The sequence below is a fragment of the Nelumbo nucifera genome, chromosome 2 (genome assembly GCF_055504915.1).
Source record: "Nelumbo nucifera cultivar China Antique chromosome 2, China Antique-T2T, whole genome shotgun sequence".
Classification (NCBI taxonomy): Eukaryota; Viridiplantae; Streptophyta; class Magnoliopsida; order Proteales; family Nelumbonaceae; genus Nelumbo; species Nelumbo nucifera.
In genome coordinates, this window is record NC_142650.1 from 9,760,555 (window position 1) to 9,773,168 (window position 12,614).

General features: G+C 38.9%; 1 protein-coding gene across 5 annotated transcripts in view; it reads right to left on the reverse strand.

Annotated features, from left to right (window-relative positions):
- The window catches only part of LOC104594912 (transducin family protein / WD-40 repeat family protein), a 39,260-nt gene that overhangs the window by 23,483 nt on the left and 3,163 nt on the right, over positions 1-12,614 (reverse strand). For all 5 annotated transcript variants that reach the window (XM_088896974.1, XM_010255463.3, XM_010255462.3 and 2 more), the window contains 4 exons: positions 9,826-9,910; positions 8,989-9,042; positions 8,603-8,694; positions 8,360-8,463 (listed from right to left, as the gene is read on the reverse strand). In XM_088896974.1, coding sequence (XP_088753100.1) covers positions 8,360-8,463; positions 8,603-8,694; positions 8,989-9,042; positions 9,826-9,910 — 335 coding nt within the window. The remainder of the gene's footprint in view (positions 1-8,359; positions 8,464-8,602; positions 8,695-8,988; positions 9,043-9,825; positions 9,911-12,614) is intronic.

Sequence of the window (12,614 nt, forward strand, 5' to 3'; positions counted from 1 at the left end):
TTCCCCTACCCATAGATCTTCCCAAAACAGAATTTTATTACCTTGTCCCACACCGAACCTGATGGAATTGAGGAAAGTAGGGTAGATTTCATGAATTGCTTTCCAAGGAGAAGCTGAAGAACTATGAGGGGAAATTTTTGTATCCCAGCCATTTCCAGCCACTCCATGAATACCCTCAATCACTTTGTGCCACAACTTGTCGCCCTCGAAGGGAAACCTCCAAAGCCACTTACCTAGTAGAGTTGTGTTCCTTAAAAGGATGTTCCCAATTCCCAAACCTCCTTGTTCCTTGGGTTTACTAACCTGCTCCCACTTGATCAAGTGATCCTTCCCTTCCTCTCCTGGGTCCCAAAGGAAATCTCTCATATACTTCTCTAAACACCTTGCTACCTTAGAAGGGATTCTAAAGGTTGAAAGGAAATAGGTGGGGAGTTTTGCCAGAGTGGCTCTAATCAAGGTTATTCCTCCACCCAAAGAAATGTAATTCCTTTTCCAAAGGGCTAACTTCCTATCAAACCTTTCTAAAACTGGTTTTCAGAACCCAACTAACTTGGGATTTCCTCCTAAGGGTAAACTTAGGTAACTAATAGGCCAGCTTCTGACCTCACACCCCAAAATCTCCGCAAATCTTATTAGTTCCCCTTCCTCCAAATTGACTCCTACAATTCCAATTTTGGTCCAATTTATCCTCAGCCCTGTTATTCCCACAAAATTATTCAGCAGCACCCTCAAATTTTCCACCAACTCATTGTTTCCTTCACAAAAAAAATATGGTGTCATCTGCAAATTGGAGATGGGTAACAATCACTCGGTTTCTACCTACTCTCCAACCTCTGATAAGGCCTTGAGCATCAGCTTTTGCCACCATTCTACTTAACACTTCTGCCACTAGGGTAAACAAGAATGGGGATAGGGGTCACCTTGCCTAATTCCTCTCCTGGCCGGGAAGAAATCCTTTGTTGTATCATTGATTAGGATTGAGTAGTGAGATGAACTTAAACATCCTTTGATCCAAGCCCTCCATCTATCTCCGAATCCGAGTCTTTCTAAAACTTTTAGAAGGACTTCCCAATTAACCAAGTCATAGGCTTTTTCTAGATCTACCTTACAAACCAGCCCCTTTTCTCTACCCTTTCTTTTTTTTGTTTTTTTGAGAAAATTCTTTCCCCAACGCATTCATTAGCCACCAAGATTTGATACACAATCTGCCTTCCTTCTACAAAAGCTCCTTGGAACAGAGAAATGATCAAGGGTAACACCTTTTTTAGTCTTTCTGCTAAGACCTTTGACAGAATTTTGTAAACACTCCCAATAAGACTTATTGGTCTAAAGTCTTTAGGAGTTTTGACCTCCCTCTTCTTTGGAATCAAAGTGATAAATGTGGCATTTGCTCCTGGTGATACCTCCACTTTGGAGAAAAATTCATTAAAGACTTCCAGGATGTCTGATTTCACTATATCCAAACACTCTTGATAGAAGGCCATGGAGAAGCCATCTGGCCCAAGGGCTTTAGATCTATCCATTGAAAAAATAGCTTCCTTGATTTCTTGCAGAGAAAATCTCCTTTCTAGGGCAAGAGATTGTTCTTCTAACAAAACATCGCCTTCCATCTCTGGCAATTTTGGCAACACTCTATGTGGGCTTGAGAAAATTTCTTTAAAATGATTTACAAAAATCCTTGTAATCCCCTGACTTTCTCTTACCACTTGTCCCTCTTCCTCCACACTCAGGATTAAGTTCTTCTTTCTCCTACCAATTGCAAGAGAGTGAAAAAACTTAGTATTTTCGTCCCCCTCTGCAAGCCACTGACACCTTGATTTCTGTCTCCAACAAATCTCCTCCTTTCGTACTATCTCTTCTAGTTTTTGCTTTTGATTCCATCTTTCCCCTCTTTCTTCTTCTGAAATGACTTTGAGAGCCTCTTTCCTATCTAGCTCCTCAATCCTTTTCACCAAGTTATCTTTTATTTCCTCTACCCTTCCGAAATGGGCTTTATTCCATTCTTTTATCTTTTCCTTTAGCCTCTTCAGTTTTCTGGAGAAACCTACCATTTTCAACCTCCCCAAAGGTCTGAGTGCCTCCCATCACTCTTTTAACCTAGTCTTAAATGTAGGGTCTTCAAACCACATATTCTCAAATCTGAAAGGAGAGGAGCCTCTCCCTGGGAATTTTTTTTTTTTATCAGTAACAGGAAACTTTATTAATGATATGAAACTATGTGAAACTTTAGGTACAAAAGGGGGAGGTAAAATGTGTTAACTCCCCACCAACAGAATACAATGGAAAAAAGTCAAAAGTTAGCCCAAAAGAAAGATTCCCTATTCACCCCTTGCTTGGCTAACCCATCAGCAAATGAATTAGCAGTCCTCTTCACCCAGCTGTAATGCAACACAATATCCCTACTCAGTCATTTGAATTTTTTCCTCTCATTGTTATAACTCCACAAGCCATTGTCTTCTTCCTTTAGCCACCTAATCACCACCTCTAAGTCACCTTCAAGGACCAAACATCTGATATTCAACTCCCTTGCTCTTTGGATACCTTCCAGGGCTGCAAGAGCCTCAGCCCTAAGAGAGTCCCCTTCTCCAATTGGGCCTGAAAACATGTCAATGTTAACCTCATCCTCATTCCTAAACACTCTCCCAATCCCAGAAGGCCCTGGGTTCCTTAAGCAGCTACCATCAAAATTCAGTTTTATGAACCCAGAGGGAGGAGGGGACCATGAAGGACTATGAGTCCTCTAAAATAGGGCAGAGGAAGCTATCTCCTTCCAATTTCTTACCAAATCAGCCACAGAATAGTCTGAGAACAGCTCCACAGTTTTTTAACAGAATTAGATCTAATAAGTTTTCCAGGGTTCTTTTCTTGTCTGAAAATATTCGTAAATTTCTTTCTTCCCATAGTGACCAACACACTGCTGCCCTGATGCTTCTCCACATAATCTTCCCTCTCTTCTTCGGCCATCTAAAAAAAGAAGAAGAGAACAAGCTTTGGACGCTCCCAAGGGGAATCCAAATACACCCAAAGAGGGAAAAAACCCACTCCCATACTGTTTTAGCAACCGAACAAGTAACCAGTTTCCCCATCAGCTTTATAGAGTACACCTATTAGGAAGTAAACAATTGGGTCTTTTTTTCTGAAGTAGGTCATTTGTGTTAATTCTTTCCAGGAAAGTTTCCCAACAAAAACTACCAACCCGAGGAGGAATGGGCCTACTCCAAATTTCTTTAACTAGGAAGGACAACCCAATAGGATCAGAAGGCTGAGTTAATGTCTCAAAAAACGAAGCACAAGAGAAAATACCTGATGAGGAAGGAACCCAAAATCTGGTGTCCTCCTTATTAGGGTCCCAGAAAACATTTTCAAGGATGACTAACAAAGATATGATGTGGCCCAAGTCTGTATCCCTAATTAACCTTCTCAGACCTAGGTTCCACCCAAAACCAGAAGGAGAGTCTGAAGGGCATAAGAAGGATGATATGGGTTCATTTTTCAAACCTGAAAGAGCGTATAAAGAAGGAAATTGGTCCACCAAAGGTGAGTCCCCAACCCAATGTTGTTCCCAAAATTTTATTCTATTACCGGAGTTAAGACCATACCTAATCCAAGGAGAGGCATCTGTAGCCCTTGCCAAAATTCCAGGTTCCCAACCATTGTCTTCAAGCCCATGTATGCTAACCACAATATGATGTAACTCTAGGTAAGCCTCTTGCTATCAAGGATCCCCACATTTCTTCCCACTCAGAAGATATGAGGAATCTGTCTACTTTGGAGCAAGTTGGGGGGGATTGAAAGTTTGACCAAGTATAATCCACCTAAAGCAAGGGGGGGTCTCTTAATTCCAGAGCATCTATTAGCCTATTGAACTTCCTCATGCTAGTAGTAAATCCCTGGTTCGGGTTGTTTGATTCCCCCAAATATCTGATGACATTAAAATCACCCCCCACACACCACGGGCCAATCCCACAATCCCCTGATAGCACATAAATCCTCCCAGAAAGCTTCTCTTTCTCTGCAAGAATTAGGGCCATACACATTTGTTAAAGCCCATTCTCTTCCGTCCGACTTTCTTTTAATTTTTAGGGAGATTGAATACTGGCCAATCAGTTCTTCACACATTCCATTTCCTCATTCCTCCATATAGTCAGAACTCCCCCTGAAGCTCCCCACGAGAATGTATATGAGCACCTCAAACCCCTGGCTCCCCAAATGCTCCTTATCCACCTATTCAGCTCTGATAATTTGATTTATTGAATCATGATCAAGTCTGGTTTTTCTTTCCTGATTAACCTTCTCTTCTTGGCACTTCCTAATCCTCTTACATTCCAACTTATTATTTTCATCTTAGTGATTTGTGACACCCCTGGGTTGGTACTTCTCAACACTCCCCTCTTCTTTTCTTCCTTTTCTCCTCCTTCTCATAATTTATTCCACTCTTAAGCTTCTCAATCTCACTAATTTTCCTTTTCCTTTGCTTACTCTTTTTTCTCAGGTAAACTTTCTTTCCTTCTGCCTTTGTACCGCCCATCCTATCTCCTTCTAACCCCTCCTTCCCCTCCTACCCATCTTCCTTTGTTCCCTCCAGGGTCTCGTTCTGGGTTTGCTTTGTCTGGGTAATGAGTGGGTTTAGGCTAGCATCAGCACAATCCAAACCTAGGGTTGGGATGAGACTTTTTGGGAGAATATTATTGAAAGGTTTGTCAAAAGGTTGGCTTCTTGGAAAAAAAGAATTACAATTCCAAAGAGGGGAGAGTGGCATTGATTAAGTCCATGTTGTCCTATATCCCAGTATAATTCTTGTCTGTTTTTAGGGCTCCCATTAATATGAAGAGAATTGAGAAGATCACGAGGAACTTCTTGCAGGATCCAGGGGAAAACAAAAGTAATCATCTTTTAAAGTGCGAGGAGGTGTGCAAATCTAAAGAGATGGGGATTAGAAATAGGAAGGATTCGAGGAAAAAAAACTTGGCTTTGTTGGAGAAGTGGTCGTGGAGGTTCCCAAGAGAAAAAAAGGCATTATGGCATTTGGTGGTCAGGAGCATCTATGGGTTGCACACTTGCACCTGAACAGTTCGGACTTGGGACTTGCTAGGAGTGCAACTTTGAGAAGCCCTTGGAGAACAATTTTGGTGTTACTGCCTACCTTCATGCCAGTGATTTAAAAGGCGCGCCTTGGCGCACAGGCGAGGCACATTTCAAGGTAACCAAGTCCTAGGCGCAGCCCTTTCAAAAGGCGCATTTCAAGGTAGGCACCTTGCGCCTCAAGCCTTCAGCCTAGGCGTGCGCCTTTTGAAACCTTGATGCTTTTTTGCTTTTTTTTGTGTCTAGCGGCTAGGCCGGGGGCTCCGACCCTGGACGCCCGAGCCACGCCCTTCGGGGCAAGCCCAAACAAGTCCACATTAGGTCTTAAATTCTTAGCTCTCACTAGGGGTGCTCATAGTTCGGTTAACCGAACCGTGGGGTTATTTTTTGAACCGGACCAACATGTCGGTTTTTTAAGTATCCGAACCAAAACTGAACCGACGAAACCGGTTAACCGGTCCACCTACAGCTCGGCTTTTTCGTTTTATTATGCACTCAAAATTTAGAAAAAAAAAAGGAAGACGAAGAGAGACCGACAAACGGACAGACTGCTTTTTCCCGTTGGGGAAGACAAAGAGAGATGAGAGACTGAGAGAGTGAGAGAGTGAGTGAGAAGTGAGAACCGAGAGAGAGTGACTAAGAGAGAGAATTGAGAAACCGTTGGTCGGTCTGGGATTTTTTCCCGTTGGGGAAGAAGAAGAGAGATGAGAGATGAGAGATGAGAGACTGAGAACTGAGAACTGAGAGTGAGAGAGAAAGGGAAAGGCATTTAGGTTAATTCGATTCAAAGAGAGGAAGATTAGAAAAGGGTATTCGATTTTAAATATATATTAGTATACTGGTCGGTTCAATTAACTACTGGTTTTTTTAAAAGGTTAACTGAAACCGAACCGGTCAGTTCGGTTAACCGATTTTTCGGTTTTTTTTTTTTGCTCACCCCTAGTTCTTACACAAAATATAATGATTTTATAGTTTTAATTGCTTTTTAAGAAGACATTTTATTAGTATGAATGAATGAACAACATTGCCAAATAGGGGGTTCTACTCCGCTCCGGTCGCTCGCTTACCAAAGTTTTGAGAACCCCCTATTTGGTAATATTGTTCATTCATTCATCCTAATAAAGTGTCTTCTTAAAAAGCAACTAAAACTATAAAATCATTATTTTTTGTGTGAGAACTAAGAATTTAAGACCTAACATGGACTTGTTTGGGCTTGCCTCGAGGGGTGTGGTACAAAGGCGGCTCGTAGAATCAGGAATCTAATATGTTTTACATCACATTAGCTACTTGAAGTAATTCAATTGAGAAAAAAAAAGAGATTGTGGGTTTTATATGCTTGAAAACGTTTTATATATTTGATTTTATTTTTAAATTCTCATTTGATATGCTTTACATGTTATATTTATGTATTTTAATATTAGATAATTAGTTTTTTAAAACATTTATTTTAAAATTAAAGTTTATATTTTTATTAATATCATGTTTAATAATTTTTTGATTTTTTGTATTTTTTGTATTTTTTTATTTTTTAGCCTTTTTTTATTTTTGCGCCTTGCTTAAAAAGGCATGCGCCTCACCTTGCGCCTTGCGCCTCAGACACAAATTGACCCCTGCACCTTTTTTGTGCCTTGTGCTTTTAAAACAAAGCTTCATGTAAAACTAAGATATGATGTGGTCTTAGGACAAGGGGTGAAATTTTGAGAAGATACTTGGTGGGGGGATTCTCTCTTGTGCCAAGCTTTTCCTAGGATCTATGGTTTGTCCAATTCTAGAAACAGACCAATTGCTAAAATGATAACCTTGGGAAGGAATGGTTTAGTTTGGGACTTGGGATTGAGAAGACCCTTGATGGGTGTTGAAACAAATGAGTTGGTTCCTCTTTTAACCCTACTTGAAGATGTTAACCTGTCCTTGTCAGGTAGTGATGAGAGAATTTGGATTCCTAATGCAAATGGTTGCTTTACTTGTGCCTCCATTGTTAAAACCTTCTTTCTTCCCCCTATGGAAAACCAACGTTTTCCTGTGAGAAAAGTGTGGTATAGCCTGATTACCCCAAAGTCAAGATTTTTTGTTGGAAGGCTGTCAACCAAATCATAACACCCTTGAAAGGCTCCAAAGGAAGTGGAAACACTGGTCTTTATCTCCTCATGTATGTGTCTTTTGCGTGAAGAGTGGGGAAAACACTAACTGTCTCTTATTACATTGCCTCCTAGGCTTCTAGGTTGTGGCAGCTTTACTTTTCTTTTTTTGGAAAAATGTGGGTGCCACTGGCTGCAGTGGTAGAAAACAGATTTGCTTGGATGTTGTACTCAAAAAGATCCTATGGCAATGTATAAGAGGGGCATTACTATGGGGTTTATGGTGTGAAAGAAATGTGAGGATTTTTCAAGAAAGTTATAAGCAGGTTGAGGAAGTGTTTGAACTCACGAAGGTGAAGGTAGCTCATTGGGCTGTGATATATGGGGAATTCAGAGGTGCATCTATTAATGATTTGCTTAGGGAGTGGCAGGTTGTTGTGGGGTTTCAGATTACAAGACAACAAAGGCTGGTTGAATGGTCCCCCCTCCTGCTGTAGAGGTGTTCAAACTCAATTTTGATGGTTACTGCCTTGGAAATCCAGAGGCTTCTGGTGTAGGAAGAGTTGTCAGAGATCGTTGTGGCAAGATAATTTTAAGTTACTAAGGTCCAGTGGGTCAAGGCAGATCATTAAGGGCTGAACTTCTGGCTTTAGTTCAAGGATTAAAGTTGTTGGCTAGGCAGGAATTGAAGAACGTGGAAGTAGAGGGTGACTATCAAGCAGTGCTAAGATAGATGAGTTATGAGTACGCAAGATAAGTCCCAATGGAAATTTGGAGCACTGGTCAGACTGGCTAAATCTCTAGGTACATCCTTGAACATCTCATTCAAGTGGATGCCAAGGAGTGCTAATGTGCTGGCTGGTTCTTTGGCTAGACCTGGGGTTGGAAAGGATTGTTTAGATTGAGGATGCCCAGGACCAGCTTGTAATCTGTACTTTGTAGTAGTTTTTGCTTTTTTACTGGTTCTAAGTCTCCTATTGGGAGATCCAAGGTTTTTTGTTTTTTTTTGATCAATAGAGATCCAAGGTTTTTCAACCTCCAGCCCGTTTTTATGTGCAGCATGGTGGTTTTCAATGAAATATATTCTGTTAATTATTACAAAATATATATTATTTATATTTCTTTGGTAGAGCAGAAAACAAAATATGCACATGATGCCTCTGCCTACAAAATGTTATCCCAATAAACAAGGAGGTTACCAGCTAGCAAATCTGCAGGAATATGATATGGCAACTTCAGAAGCTTTCCTTCATTAGCATCATACTTCAAGACAGACATCAAACCATATTCATCTCCAACATACCTGTAAATGGAAATAGAGTAAAGGGCCGTACAAATACAAGATGTTTTTCCTTCCATTTCCAGCCAATTAGTAAGAGACTAGAAAATTCTTCAATCGACAATTTTTCCAACAATGAGATTCTGTTATGTCAGTGTCATACATGAAAGGGGTGCCAGAGATCACAGAAAAGGCAGTTATATTGGTCTCCCATACCAATGAACATGCCATGTGCCTGTTTTCCAGATCCCAAACCTGCCGAACACCAAATGGTTACAAATTTGGCAGGTGAATATTACAATGATAATACAAAAAGAAACCTGCAATGATTACCAAAATTTTGGGTTTGGAAACGGTAGAGAAACCAATTGGAGCACAAAATTGATTTTCAAAAAAAAAAATATCAGTTCTATATTGCCATTGTGTTCCTTTAGAACATCTTGCTTTTCTGACCTTGAAGGATCTAATTTCATCTTCTCATGAATCTACATGTTATGGCCCTTTTAATGATCTATGTAGCAAGTACATGGGTAATAAAGAATCAAATACCTGAATGTCATTTTCATTTGTGACACTCACTATGAAACCTTGGTTGTGCAGGAACTGCCAAAAACAAATTTCATTAACATACTAAGATCATCTTCCCATAATGATAGAAAATGGGCAAGTGTAAAAATCAACTGAAATAATTCTCATTTACAAAGATACATCAGATGCATTTGCAAGCCAGATATGGAACCAAATCATAACATGCGCAAAAATTTGGTCCTCTCATTTCTGCATGGACTACCATAACTGGGAAATGATGAACTTAAGTCAAAAGTCCACTGATTTTTACAGAAGGAAATATGCATCAAGAAAAAGGTTTGTCTATGTTAGTTGCATTACAAAACCATAAAGAAAAATACATTATATAGGTCCAATATAGCTAAGTGCTCCCAGTCCCAGATGCATATTTAGAAGCCTTCAGTGCCTACTGGAAATTTAAAGCAGTTACTTTGTTGATGATATATATTTAAGTGAAATTCTAACATGCATTGCAAAAGCTTCAGCATCAGACTTCAACCCAGTGCAGACATGGTGAGGTGACACTAGCAGACAAAAGCTAACAAGCATCATACAATGTCTGCAGTTTGATCTTTGATGAAGCCTTCAGATGAACCCTCCACAATGAAAATGACAAAAAAGAATTGAAGTTAAACAAAAACAAGAAACAATTTGTAATGTAGATTCTAGAAAACTATTACACACACACCCAAACTTACAAACCTTGTGAAGGACAGTTGCTTTGGGGATATGAGAAGTCCTTCAATATTATCACCAGCAATTACAAACCTCTAAGTCTAGATTCTAGAAACCATTATACACACACCTAAACTTACAAACCTCTAAGTTTTTGAAGGGCAGCTGCTTTGGGGATATGAGAAGTCCTTCTATATTATCACCACCAATCACTTTGATCCTGCCATCCCTATAGTAGTCCAGACAAAAAAAAAAAAAGAAATAAAGTAAACTATACAGGAAAATCTAAGAAAGAAAATGTAATGAAAATTGCTTCGTTGTTCTCTGTTTATGTTATTAAACAGATGTAATCTTGCAAGCAATTTTAGACCTCAGATAGAAGGCTCATTATTTGACATTTTGAAAATACCTCACATATCAGAAAGTTTATATCACTTGATCATTAAGGTAAATCCAGATCAAGGAGATTGATGAAACAATTATAATATACCAAATCTAGTGGATTAGACAATGGTTGCTTTGTTTCTTAATATGGCATTCGGTGTAAATCAGGTGCTAGTAATTAGCAGGTCAATCCAACTCATTGATTGTAACAGCACTGCACTTGCAGTCCAATTTCGTTTAGTATATAAGAGTTTAAAGTAAGTATTTATAGAGACCATAGCTAGCTTCATTTTTATTGATCTAAAAAAAATAACTAGCTTCATTCAGATTCCAGTCAATCTACCTACACTACAAGGGATTGAAAGACAAGAACGACAAAATTCAACCAAAAAAATTACAAATCTACTTCCATTGCTCTGTCTCTTCCTATATCTGGTGGCACTATTTTTCAACTCTGGGATTAGATTGGGTCATGCCCAGATTAGTGCTGGAGGCTTGGAGCTGCTGTGGTGTTGGGAGCTTCAAGGTCTCTCAAAGCTTGCCAGTAGTGTGGATTTCTATCACAGCTGCAGTGATAAGCACCATTTGGGCAGAAAGGAATAGACGGTTGTTCCAAAATGTCTCCAAAGATTCGGATGTTTTAATTTCCTTTTCTTTTGGAAAGCTGGTCTCTTGGGCTTCAGTTGCAAAGGGACTTCAGGTCAGGGGCTCTGTTGAGGTCTAGGAGCTTAATTGAATTGTAACATTGTGTAGTGGGGGCTGATCCCTGGCCAAGGGGATTTCCTTGGGGGGCTGTAGTGCTTCTTATGCTCTTTTAATAAATTACATTACCTTTTCTCAAAAAAAAAAAAAATTACAAAATCTGATTTCACAGGGTTTCCCTAGAAGTTGACAATGAATCTCTATCTTCAACCTGGGTATCAGATCAATCTAAAATTTCATCCATACTATAGAATTGTAATCATAGTTGGATCTCTATAGTTAACAACAACTGGAGAAACAGAATAACAGTTTAACGGAGGCAATATGTGGTCCTATGTAACACGGACACTAATCGGTATCATGTCCATTCAGAAAATTCAATATTAATGTAAGTTCCATTTTCTACACCTTTTTGTGCCATATCCTTTTCAATGTTGATCATCCAAGTTTAAATTTTTCTTTTTATTTGTAACTGAAAATTTCATTAATGATAGATCATTGTGATCAGAAATATAAGAACCACCTCCCTTTCAAAAATGAAAGGGAATGGAAGAAGAAAAGGCATATCAAGTGGCAAAACCATAAAAATGGCAAAAGGGGACAATAAAGACATCAATCCCCACCCTACACTGAGGAAGACTTTCCAAATGCAAATAGTCCCTTCCTACACTCTCCCTAGAAACTGCCAGCCATTGTTTTGTTCAACCATTGTATCCATCTCCAAGGCAATAGTTTTCATATTTTAAATTTCACTAGTTTGAAGAGTCTTTAGGGGGTCTTCTATGCCTTCTGTGCCACTCAACTTTCTTGTTATATATTTTTGCTTCTTGTTGGCCTTGTAGTGGATCAACAACATTTCTGTTTATATCAATAAACGAGTTTCTTTATTGCTGATAAAAAAATATTAGTATGTGTTGTTTCTATTTTATAGGTCCTAGAGCTGGAGACTAGAGTGTTTTATAGACACCTTTAAATGTTTGTATATATTCTTGTAAATAGATGTGAATGATAATTACGATTAATATTTTTTTCTAAACAAAATACTGAAAATTGATTTTCTAAAGTTTGTAAATCTTTTCATTATTGATGCTGATAAAAAATCTTTTCATTATTGATAAAGAAAATTCTATGCTGGTAATTTAGCAAGTTGCACTAAAATGTAACTCAAAATAATTCAGTAACTTCTGCATATACCATATAGCCCATGTAGTTAATACCATGATATGCACTTGTATCAACCTCTCTGTTCTTTATTAGTAAACTTTCTCCTTCAGTTTATCAAAATAAACTAGAGCTTGCAGCTCATAGCTCAATTAGTTGACAACTTAACATACTATACTTGCAACCAAGAACCGACAGAATTGAATCTGAACAAATTTAGAAAAGAATACAAGATTGTCCAGAAACACAGGAAGAGGGTCATTGGCTCTGGTTGCAGCTTGGTCAGTGAAAAGGTTTAACCATGGTTGTACAAGTGCGATTCTAATTATTTATTAAGGCTGTTTGAAATGCCAAAGAAAAAAGGTTACTGGGGGCCTATGGTTAGCTGAGGTCCTAAATATTTGCCTGTTTTTGGAAGCAACAGAGACCAAAACTATATCTTCTTTTAGAGAGAATGATTGATGCAGCAGCATGTGCTTGGTTAGATCAGTTTGAGCCTCTTTGGAAGCACAAAAAGTATCCAGATAAATGTCCTCTGGCCTTGTTCTCAACTCGTGGGAATTTCAAGGAAGAAAAACTGGCAAAACAAGAAGTAGGGCCCACTTAAGATAAAACTCTTATTTAAGTTGTATGTGTCTTGGAATATGGTTTCAAGTCTTCTAGAAATTTACCATTCTAGTAAAATA